At 41.4% G+C, this 12,687-nt stretch overlaps 1 protein-coding gene across 3 annotated transcripts in view; it reads right to left on the reverse strand.

Annotated features, from left to right (window-relative positions):
- Positions 1–12,687, reverse strand: part of PPARG (peroxisome proliferator activated receptor gamma) — a 117,359-nt gene that overhangs the window by 31,357 nt on the left and 73,315 nt on the right. For all 3 annotated transcript variants that reach the window (XM_075939640.2, XM_075939639.2, XM_075939637.2), the window contains one exon: positions 11,771–11,909. In XM_075939640.2, the coding sequence (XP_075795755.1) occupies positions 11,771–11,909 (139 nt within the window). The remainder of the gene's footprint in view (positions 1–11,770; positions 11,910–12,687) is intronic.

Consider the following 12,687-nt stretch of genomic DNA (forward strand, 5'->3'; position numbering starts at 1 on the left):
CTAAGTTATTTATATCAGGAATCATAAACTGAGATTACAGACAAAATGCTAGAGTAGTTTATATTGAATCATTTAAATCACACTATGATTTCCCTTGTATTCCTCATTTTTTTAACCTGTGTTCCACCATGACTTGCATGTTGGCTTTCATTTTGTTGGCTTTGAAGATTGCTGAATTAATTTTCTTCTGAATGTTAATGCTTAAGTAGCCTTTTCCTTCCTGTCCACTTTGCTCCAAATAGTCTGTGATACAGGGTGATAGGAACATCCACCATGAGTGGGATATTTTAGACATTTGTTTTCTTTTTCTTCTTCTTCTAGACTCTAGATGGAATCATATTTGGGATGAACATAGTAATAGCAAGAGAGTGCCTGAGAGTGCAAGAGAGTGCCTGAGATGAACAGAAGTGATGACAAGAGAATACCACTAATAAGATAATCTTGAGACAATCAAATTAAATTTCTGACCTGTTCAGAAAGCATCAGGGATTACAGTTTTATATGTTGATGATACAAATTGGCTTCTGAAATTTTATAAGAAATAGTTTTTTTTTCTGGCTATTTAAGGACAGCTTTTCTGTTAATCACTGACCATTATTAATTATTTGTTTATATATTAATTTTAGAATTATAGAAAAAGACTTTGTCTCCGCTACTGCTTGGTTGCATGCTTCCAGTTCCAAATGAGGGATGTGATTGACTAACTTTGATTTAACTTGGAGGTTCTACTGTAAATTGCAATGCTATGATGCCTTTTTAGGTCTCTTGACAACAAGATCGACTTTCCCTGCCACTCACCTCTCTTTTAAAGAAGGACTTATAAACTGATGATACAGCTTAAATGAGATCTGGCATGTTACTAAAGGGCATTTTCTAACACTTGAAAGCAAAATAAGAGGAGCTATTGGTGATCAAAGTAAGGATCTTGGATGCAAAGGGATATCAGAATAGCACATTTGTTTAAATCAGTGTATGGACTGAACTGTCAATCGATGGATCTCATCTTCTATGAAGCAGCTGGTGAGCAACTAAGCCAATCCTCAATTGGCAAATCCAATTACAGATGTCACATAAAGATCTGCCATCTGTGGATACTGTGCACTCTTTTCAGATCCTATGCTTTTCTTGTAATGTCTGGATACATTGACGCTCCAAGTATTTGAGAGCCTGTACAATAGTTTGCCGCCACAAAAGAAAATCTGTCCTGATCTATGATTTCTAGGTCACTGGGAGATAATGCCACATGACTTCATCTTTATAATACTTATATTACTTTTCATGTACAAGCTGGCTGTAGAAGACCATCTTCAGTATCCATGTATCATCCATCCTCATAATAAAACCAATCCAGCAAAACTGCTCATAAGCCCCGGGTTCTGGGGAAATGCCACACAGAACCCCCAGTCAGCTAGGGACTTCCCAGCTGATCCTGGGTTCCACTGAAATGTTGCAGAGCCTGGGATCAGCTGGGGAGTCCCCAGCTGACCCCAGCTCCGCATGGCATTTCAAATTGGCAGCGCAGCATGGAGCCTGAGATCAGCAGATGACTCTGAGTCCCCCACTGACCCTGGGCTCCATGCTGCGCTGCCACTTTGAAATGCATAGAAGCCCCCACTGGGGATTCTCGTGCATTTCAAAGCAAGCCATATACAGCCCAGAGTCAGCAGGACTTCCCGCTGGCCCCAGGCTGCATGTGAAAATTCCGCATTCCTCCTTTCAAATGTACAAGAGCCCCATCGGGTGGAATGTGGAAGGCCTATTGTCTAGTTGAGTAGTCGATGGAAATTTCATTGACTACTTGACTAGTCAATTAACCATTACTTAACATCCTTAATTGAAATATTAAAATAATTTAAAAATGGAGATTGATTTCCCATGAAATAATAATTAATATTATTTGTACAGATTAATAGCAATGTTTTTAAGACTAAAAAAAGAAACCAGACTGATAAGGACCTTGCTAGAAATTGCAATACTGGTGAACTGGTTAATACTCATTGGTTCAAGAACGTTAATACAGACCAATATAACATAATTTTTAATTTGAAAATGAATGGCAGCATTCTCATACAATCTGTCACTGCACAGGACCTTTCAATACAGCTGTTTCATGAAAGGAAGCTGTTGTTGGTTTTGCAGCAGAAAATCACAGCACAGCAATACTACAGGTTTTTAAAATATGGATCCAGTATTGCAAACCTTGACTCCTGTGAGTAGTACTTTGTCTTGCAGGTAATCCCATAAAAGTCAATGAATGTGTGTTTTTTTGGGGGACAGAGCCTTGTATTAGTGTTTTTCTTTTCTGTTCTTTTCTCTTTTTTTTCAAAATAACATTGTGTAATGCTGCCAGTTCTCTATTGAAAATTTAAAATAACTCTTGCATATTGGTATTTCACTCTAGTAAAGTCATGAATGATTAATATTGTGTTTATTTTTCCCAGAAAAATTATGTAATAAACTAGCAGCATCGTAGGATCAAAAAGTTGCTAAAGTAAAACTTTTGATGGATTGAGGGTATTAAAATATAATATTTCTGGTATTGCTATGTATTGCCAACAAATGGACACTTGATGAGACTGTTACTTTTCATTTTCTTTCTCTTAACTCATTCATGCTGCATTCAGAATTCAATTAAACACAACAAAGCTGATTCCTAACACACAGTGCTGTTAGGCTAGCATCAAACAAACCAGGACTATCTTCTCTTATTATATCACAGCATGTATAACCTAACTAGTTAATCAAGGCAGTGGACAGGAGCTATCTCCCCATCAGCCAGAACGCCCACCATTAATTCAGCAATCTATTTCACAAGAGTTAGTGTGTATCAGACCATAACTATACTAGCTCAATAAACCTGTATACAAGAACTATTCCTACTTCTATCAGAATTTGTACGTACCAGTTAGGACCCAAGCCTGCTTCACTGGAGTCAACGAATGAACACTTATTGACTTCACTGTGTTCACAAGCTGGCACTAATTGTTTTCTCTTCTCTTTTTGGGGGATTTACATAGTTGCCCATCACAATACCTGAACATCTTCCATATAGCACAGATAAGCATTAGAGAAGTCCATAATGCTCTTAATGGTGTCTCACATTCTTTCCTCATCAGGTTTTAAAAAGGTTGCTTTGGGTATATCTGTTTTTGTGTGTTTCTTAGCTTATTTCCCCTCCCTTTTTTACTACATTATTTTTGGCAAGGTGAAAGGAACCTCACTGTTATGAATGTTGTTTCTTGTTAGCCTAACAATAACTCCTTTTATTCTTCTACATTTGTGGATGCAGCACAGATTGGTAAGTATTAACAGAATGGACCGTCCACATGAGGCCAATCACAAGGTCTACTTTTAAAGTGCCCCCGTAAGTCAAAAGTGTACGTAAAGACATAATTAATTTAAATAAGTAGTTCTGGTGTAAGTAGAAGCCAGGAGACTTAAATTCTTTAAACAAAGGATGTGTCATCAGAACCCCAAAATGCATTTTCCTGCAATAAATTGCTGCACATTTTCGTAAAAGCATAATTAGAAAGTTTTTCTACAAAATAGTTTCAATTTGCGATCTGCAGTCTAAACTAATATCAGATATACATTATCAATTTTAATGAGAGTAAGAGTAAGTCTAGACTCCACACTTCTTTTGAAAGAAGCTTTTTTGGAAGAGATCTTCCGAAAAAACTTCTTCCAAAAGAGCATCCACACTTCAAAAGAGCATCGAAAAAGCGATCTGCTTTTTTGAAAGAAAGCGTCCACACTCATTGGATGTTCTCTCGCATGCAAGTTGTGATTACTATAGGCAGAATGGCTGCCAGGGCACCTGTGCTTTTTTCCTGGAGGCCTCTTCTTTCAAAAAATCTCCCTCTTCTGCGCCCACATACGCCTTTTTCTGAAAGAGTTCTTTTGGAAAAAGCGTTTTTCCTTGTAGAATGAGATTTACCCCGGCATTCTTTCAATTTTCTTTCGAAAGAATGTGACTGCAGCGTGGAAGTAGGTGAAGTTTTTTCTAAAAAATGGCTATTTTTCTGAAAAAACCCTGTAGTCTAGACACACCCTAACAGGCCACATCAAGTTAAATTATATTTTATTCCCTGCTTCTCTGGATAAAGCTACAGTACTCATCCTCCCCTGCCACCAACTCATGCTTTACAATTACTATATGTACTCTTTTTCTTTCTGTCGGAGCTGACTTTGTGTTAATTTTAATTTCAGTCAGAAAGAAAATTTCAGACTGAAATTACAAGAATTCCTGATGAGCATGGGTTAACCAGAGCCTAGTGATTATGGATGAAGAAGGAAAGGAAAACAACATCCAAAGTATGAGAATACTTTTTAAACTTCCAGTCAAATGGTAGGTATACACATGACAAAACGTGATAAGGGTCCCCCTGAAAGTGAGCTTTTTATAAATTTTGCAACAACATATCAGTGCTAAATATCTTCATGCTTTGGAAACTTCAGACACAATGAATCCACTGTAATCCCAGCTACCTGGTTATAAAATCTAGAGAAATTCAATGGTGTTGACATCAACGGAATTACTCCAATCTATGGCCTTACAAAAGAGATCAGAATTTCCTAAGAGGGACTGAGCCATCCATCTGCCGTATGGACCTGGAATCTCGAGAGGTGTGCTGCTTACTGGGAGCTCGAATTCAGGATGTGACTGAGAGTCTTACAAAACTGATCAAACCTTTGGATTGCTAACCCTTCCTGCTTCTCCATGTGGGAACTAGCAATATGGCCAAGAATGACTTTATTACATAGAGTTGGGAAGAAGGATCAAAGAATTTGGAGTGCAAGTGGTGTTTTCGTCCATCCTCCCTGTTGAAGGGAAAGGACTGGGTAGGGATTGCCAAATTCAGGAAGTAAATGCGTGGTTGCGCAGGTGATGTCAGAGAGAGGGCTTTGGTTTCTTCGACCATGGGACTCTGTTCCGAGCACAAGGATTGTTAGGAAGAGATGGGATCCACCTAACAAAGAGAGGAAGGAGCATCTTCATGGGCAGGCTTGCAAACCTAGTGAGGAAGGCGATCAACTGGTTATCTAAGATGTTTGTACACCAATGAGAGAAGCCTGGGTAACAAACAGGAAGAATTGGAGGCCTTGTCCCAGTCCAAGAACTATGATTTGAATGAGATAACGGAGACTTGGTGGAATGACTCGCATGACTAGAGCACTGTCATGGAAAGGTATAAACTGTTCAGGAAGAACAGGCAGGGGAGAAAAGGAGGAGGAGTTGCACTGTCTGTAAGAGAGCACTATGATTGCTCAGAACTCCAGTATATAGAGGAAGAAAAGCCTATTTAGAGTTTATGGGTAAAATTTAGAGGTGTAAGCAACAATAGTGATGTTGTGGTTGGTGTCTGATACAGGCCACCAAATCAGGTGGATGAGGTAGACGAGGCTTTCTTCGGACAACTGACAGAAGCTTCCAGATCGCAGGCCCTGGTTCTCATGGGGGACTTTAATCACCCTGACATCTGTTGGGAGACCAATATGGCAGTACACAGGCAATCCAGGAATTTTTTGGAGAATGTTGGAGATAACTTCTTGGTACAAGTGCTGAAGGATCCAAGCAGGGTCCATGCACAGCTTGACCTGCTGCTCACAAACAAGGAGGAACTAATAGGGGAAGTAGAGGTTCACCAAGTGACGACCTGGGAAGCAGTGATCATGAGATGGTAGATTTCAGGATCCTGACGAAAGGAAGAAAAGAGAGTAGTAAAATACACACCTTGGACTTCAGAAAAGCAGACTTCAACTACCTCAGAGACCTGATGGGCAGAATCCCCTGGGATGCTAACATGAAGGGGAAAGGAGACCAGGAGAGCTGGCAGTATTTTAAAGAAGTCATATTGAAGGCACAGAAAGAAACCATTCCAATGCTTAGCAAGAGAAGCAAATATGGTAGGAGACTGGATTGGCTTACCGTGGAAATCCTTGGTGAACTTAAGCACAAAAAGGGAGCTTACAAAAAGTGGAAACTTGGACAGATGACTAGAGAGGGGTATAAATATATAGCTCGAGAATGCAGGGGTATTATCAGGTAGGCAAAAGCGCAATTGGAACTGCGACTCGCAAGGGATACAAAGGATAACAAGAAAGGTTTCTACAGGCATGTTAGCAAGAAGAAGGTGATCAGAGAGGGTGTGGGGCCCCTACTGGATGAGGGCAGTAACCTAGTGACAGATGATGTGGGGAAAGCTGAAGTACTCAATGCTTTCTTTGCCTTTGTATTCACGGACAAGGTGGACTCCTGGACTAATGCACTAAGTGATGCAAGATGGGATGGAGATGGACAGCCTTTGGTGGGTAAAGAACAGGTTAGGAACTATTTAAAAAAGCTAAACATACACAAATCCATGGGTCCAGACTTAATACATCTGAGGGTACTGATGGAGTTGGCAAATGTCATTGAGGAGCCTTTGGCCATTATCTTTGAAAAGTCGTGGAGATCCGGAGAGATCCCGGATGACTGGAAAAAGGCAAATATAGTGCCCATCTTTAAGAAAGGAAATGACGATCCAGGGAACTATAGGCCGATCAGTCTTACCTCAGTCCCTGGAAAAATCATGGAGGGGATCCTCAAGGAATCCATTTTGAAGCACTTGGAAGAGGGGAAGGTGATCAGGAGTAGTCAGCATGGATTCATGAAGGGCAAGTTGTGCCTGACCAATCTGATTAGCTTCTATGATGAGGTAACTGCCTCTGTGGCTATGAGAAAGTCAGTGGATGTGATATACCTTAACTATAGCAAGGCTTTTGATACGGTCTCCCACAGTATTCTTGCCAGCAAGTTAAGGGAATGTGGATTGGATAAATGGATGGTAAGATGAATAGAAAGCTGGCTGGAAGGTTGGGCCCAGTGGGTAGTGATCAATGGCTCAATGTCAGGATGGTGGTTGGTTTCTAGCGGAGTGCCCCAAGGTTCGGTTCTGGGACCAGTTTTGTTCAGCATCTTTATTAATGACCTGGATTAGGGGATGGATTGCACCCTCAGCAAGTTTGCAGATGACACTTAAGCTATGGGGAAAGGTAGATATGCTGGAGGGCAGGGATAGAGTCCAGAGTAACTTAGACAAATTGGAAGATTGGGTCACAAGAAAACTGATGAGGTTCAACAAGGACAAGTGTAGAGTCTTGCATTTGGGACGGAAGAATCCCAAGCATTGTTACAGGCTGGGGACCAACTGGCTAAGTAGTAGTTCTGCAGAAAAGGACCTGGGGATTACAGTGGATGAGAAGCTGGATATGCGTCAACAGTGTGCCCTTGTAGCCAGGAAGGCTAATGGCATATTAGGTTGTATTAAGAGGAGCATTGCCAGTAGATCCAGAGATGCAATCATTCCTCTTTATTCAGCTCTGGTGAGGCCACATTTGGAGTATTGTGTCCAGTTCTGGGCCCCCAATTAGAGAAAGGATGTGGATGCACTGCAGACGGTCCAGTGGAGGGCGACAAAAATTATTAGGGGGCTGGAGCATATGATCTACGACGAGAGGCTGAGGGAGTTTGGTCTGTTTAGTCTGCAGAAGAGAAGAGTGAGGGGGGATTTGATAGCAGCCTTCAACTTCCTGAAGGGAGGTTCCAAAGAGTCTGGAGAAAGGCTGTTCACAGTAGTGATGGATGGCAGAAAAAGGAACAATGGTCTCAAGTTGCGGTGGAAGAGGTCCAGGTTGGATATTAGGAAAAACTATTTCACTAGGGGTATGTCTACACTACCACCCTAGTTCGAACTAGGGTGGTAATGTAGGCAACCGGAGTTGCAAATGAAGCCCGAAATGAGGAGTAATGGTAGTTCGGAGTAGGAAGCCTAGTCCGAACTACCTACTCCGTGCCGCGTGTAGCCGCGCGACACGGAGTCCGCACTAGCGGACATTTAAAAATGGCGGTAACCGGCTTTATGCAAATGAAGCCCGGGAAATTCAAATCCCAGGCTTCATTTGCAACTCCGGTTGCCTACATTACCACCCTAGTTCGAACTAGGGTGGTAGTGTAGACATACCCTAGGAGTGTGGTAAAGCACTGGAATGGGTTACCTAGGGAAGTAGTGGAGTCTCCATCCCTAGAGATGTTTAAGTCTCGGCTTGACAAAGCTCTGGCTGGGTTAATTTAATTGGGATTGGTCCTGCCTTAGGCAGGGGGCTGGACTTGATGGCCTTCTGAGGTCTCTTCCAGCTCTATTGTTCTACGATTCTATAATCAGAATTTGACTCAGTATGAGTGCTAGCTTCCAGTCGAGTTTTGCATTTCTATATGCTCTCACAGCACAAAGCTTTATCTTTAAAAGGCACAAAATTAATCTTTTATTTTAAAATCTGTTTTTTAATTTATACATGCCCAAGGTACCTTCTGCCATGAAGCAATATAAAGATATGGTGCCTAGCAAAATAGGGAAAGTTACCACTTAAGAAGATCCTAGCTCCTGAAATAATATACTATTGGCAAAATCCTCCCAATGGAGATGCCCATGGCCTCATCTACAAGAGCATCTGGCATACTAGTTGAAAATAATACCAATAACCCTGTCCTGAACATGGTAAAATTACTATGAAAATACCCACAGAAGTACTTTTCAATCTGAGATTTATTTTTAAGGGTTACTTGTTGCCTCCCAGATACTTGAAAACCATATTTTCCATTAGGAAAACATTTCCCATACCAATGTATTCAGCTGAATTCACAGTATTAGCTTAGAAACCATAGTTAAGCTTCTCTCTTGGGAACAGTACACTAATTTTTTTATACTGAGAATAATGAAAGTACTAAAAAAACACAGAGAAATTATTTTCCCAGTCATGTTTGCAATTCTTTACTCTTAGAATTACATAAGTCTCTATGTTATGACATTTAATTCCTGTTTTTACTTGGCTTTGCCAAGAAAAGAGAGTGAAGAATCTTCATATGGCTCCGTCGCTTCAAAGATTCTGAAATAAGTATTTTCACAGGAATTCAGAAATTGACTTTAAAGTTCACAAGAACCTTCTTGATTTTCCTATGTAACAACAGTATCATACTATACTAGGATTTTGAGGCAATCTGTTTACATTGTTAAGGATTCAACTATAAAACTGCAAGCTTCTTTATAGCCTATGTCCAGAAAGAGTACAAAAAGGAACGGTGTTTGGGATTCACAGATGCAATTAAATTTGCAAATGGGTGGTGAGGTGGCAAGGAAAAGATATCAAAGCTTAGGAACTGCAGCAAAGAAATTCTATGCTCCTTCCACATAACAGTGCAAGCTCAACACATGCCAGCAAGAAAGGAGGATTAGGCCCATAATGTGACCACTTGGTTTATGATTATTCACATTTAGTCCACAGCTACACAGTTTTTTTTTGCTCAAGAAGATATGCAGATGGCGCTCTCATTTACATATCTTCATCTGATTCTTTTTGCGGAAGAGGTTTTTGCAATAAAAAGCCCCATGTAGATTTTGTAAATCTCGATTTTTGAGGAATAAGGGAGCTTGCAAAAAAGTTTTTTTTCCCCCGACAAATGGCCCCATCTACAGGCAATCCTTGAGTTACGCGGATCCGACTTATGTCGGATCCGCAGTTACGAACGAGGTTTTTCTCGCCCCAGAGGACGGGAGCGGTGGGATGCCCAGATGCGCCGCGGTCCCGCCGCCCGCGTCCTCCGGGGCGAGAAAAGCTGCTCCGCGTCTCCCTGGTCTGCTGGAGGGGGGAGTCCCCCAGCAGACCAGGGAGACGCGGAGCAAAGCCGCGGAGCACGCGGGCAGCGGGACAGCCCAGACGCGCCGCAGCTGTCCCGCTGCCGGCGTGCTCCGCGGCTTTGCTCCCGTCTCCATGGTCTGCTGGAGACCAGCAGACCATGGAGACGGGGAGCAAAGCCGCGGAGGACGCCGGCAGCGGGACAGCCGCGGCGCGTCTGGGCTGTCCCACTGCCCGCGTGCTCTGCGGCTTTGCTCCATGTCTCCCTGGTCTGCTGGTCTGCTGGAGACCAGCAGACCAGGGAGACGCAGAGCAAAGCCGCGGAGGACCCGGGCAGCGGGACCGTGGTGCATCTCGGTCCGCCGCCTGCGTCTCCCTGGTCTGCTGGGGGAGGGGGCGCAGCTAGTGCACTTCCCCCCCCCCCCCGTCTCCCCCAGCAGACCAGGCTTTTCTCCGGACGCCTGTGGTAGAGCAGCTGGGGCGCTGCCGCTTGGTCCCAGCTGCTCTGCCCCAGGCGTCCTCAAGTCAGCCACTGCTGAAACTGACCAGCGCTGACTACAGGAAGCCCGAGGCAGAGTTGCTCTGCCCCGGGCTTCCTGGAATCAGCCGCTGATCAGTTTCAGCAGCAGCTGACTTGGGGACGCCTGAGGTTCTTAAGTTGAATCTGTATGTAAGAACTGGCGTCCAGATTCAGGCTGTTGAAACTGACCAGCGGCTGATTCCAGGAAGCCCGGGCAGATCAACTCTGCCTCGGGCTTCCTGTAGTCAGCCACTGGTCAGTTTCAGCAGCGGCTGAATCCGGATGCCAGTTCCGACTTACATACAGATTCAACTTAAGAACAAACCTACAGTCCCTATCTTGTACGTAACCCGGGGACTGCCTGTACATAGAATCAAAGAGCTGGAAGAGACCTCAGGAGGTCATCAGGTCCAGCCCCTGCCCAAGGCAGGACCAATCCCAACTAAATTAACAAGCCAGGTCTTTGTCAAGCCGAGACTTAAACATCTCTAGGGATGTAGATTGTACTACCTCCTGAGGTAACCCATTCCAGTGCTTCACCTCCCTCCTAGTGATACATGGGGCTTTTTATCGCAAAAACCTCTTCAGCAAAAAGAATCAGAAGATATGCAAATGAGAGTTCCATTTGTAGATCCTCTTGCGCAAAAAACAGCAGTATAGCCATAGCCTAACTGTCCTAATGGGAGGAAACTTTATTATCATTAATGCTACCAATTCTGGATACGTGTTCTATGCAGCAAGTTGAATGATTTTTTTACACACTTTTTGAAAGTTCCACATTCCACAGAATATATTTCCTAGAATTGAGGTGAATCCTCATTGTATTTAGCCCTAAATGCAAAAGTCTGGTGCTTTAAGGTATACAGAACAATTTATACTGGAAGTATACAGTGAAGCAAAGAAAGATAAACAATTGCAACATAATGCAAGATGAAAAAAGCTTCATTAATTTGTTAAATCTACAAATGATGGAGGATATAAAAATAGTTATCCTATTACTGATCTTATCTATTCTATTGTCTTTAGTCCTATAAATAAACTGTAAGATGTTAAGGGAAAGGACCATCTCTTTATAGTACAGTAGAACCTCAGCATTATGAACATATTGGAAATGGAAGTTGTTCATAACTCTGAAATATTTGTAACTCTGAACAAAACATTTTGATTGTTTTTTCAAGTGTTGACAACTGAACATTGACTTCATAATGCTTTGGAACTTTATTAAGCAGAAGAAAAATGCTGCTTTTAACCATCTTAATTTAAATGAAACAAACATGAAACAGTTTTCTTACCTTGTCAAATCTTGTATTAAACATTCCCTTTATCTTTTTAGTAATTTATCTTTTGCACAATAGTATATTTTATTTGTATTTTTTTGTTTTGCTGTTGCCTGATTGCATACTTCTGGTTCCAAATGAGATGGGTGGTTGACTGGTCAGTTTGTACTTCTGGTGCTTGTAACTCTTTGATTCTACTGTATGTACAGTCACTATCAAAATGTGCCTGGGGCCTCTTATTGATAATTTTTCAGCTCAAATTATACATTTTTCAATATGTGTTGACAATTCATATACTTACCATTATGTGACATGCCAACTGCCAGGCATTTCTGAAATCTGCAGTACTGACATTTATTCCTGCTTTTCTTATGAATGCGACAATTCAGATCACATCTGTCATAAATTAGCTTTAATCTGATTGTTCTTCGAAAGAAACCCTGCAATAAAAGTAAAGATTTAGAAAAGGACCAGTTTAAAATATCTTTCAGAGCCTCTGCTCATTGGAAAGGCAGATTCCACTACACTGAATATACTGTACCTACCTTTGTTTTAAAATGTGTATTAGAACTTTCCCATTTTAAGTTCTTGCTCTGCACATTTTTAAAATATTAGAACTCATTACCAGATGTAAGAAAAAATTCTATAGGTCACAACAAATCAAATCCACTCTCAGAATCCAGGGGTTTAAAAGAGGATGATATGCAAATATGTCTGGATGGGTTGCATACTCTTCAGTTTAAAAAGCTGCTGCTGGCATCACATGGACAACATTATAAAATATTCCATGAAGAAATAAATTTATTTCTGCTTCATATGTTTCTGTCTTTATTTCCACAGTTCTTTTTATTGCATGAAAAACAGGACCTCATAAGCCTCTTGCTGCTTATGCCTCACCTCAAGTCATGCTTCTCTGTTAATTACATTAGAATTTGATTTCCATCTTCCCATTCTTTTAATTGAAGTAAATTATTCCCGCCCAAACAAATAATAAATTATGGGTTAATGGTTGGTCTGGTTGTTTTCTCTAAATAACTCTGCTTCTTCATTTTTCCAATCTTTGTTATTGCTGGAGGCCATGTACTTACAAATACTTATTTTCCTTCATTTATTCTATTTCTTTTGCTGTTTTTATTTCTAAACTATTTTTGTAATATTTATTTCCAAGATATATTCATATTTGAAACATTGTTTGCTCTTACTGTTTTAATGTACAGC

Source organism: Pelodiscus sinensis, chromosome 11 (genome assembly GCF_052426305.1).
Source record: "Pelodiscus sinensis isolate ZL-2025 chromosome 11, ASM5242630v1, whole genome shotgun sequence".
In the NCBI taxonomy this organism is placed as follows: Eukaryota; Metazoa; Chordata; order Testudines; family Trionychidae; genus Pelodiscus; species Pelodiscus sinensis.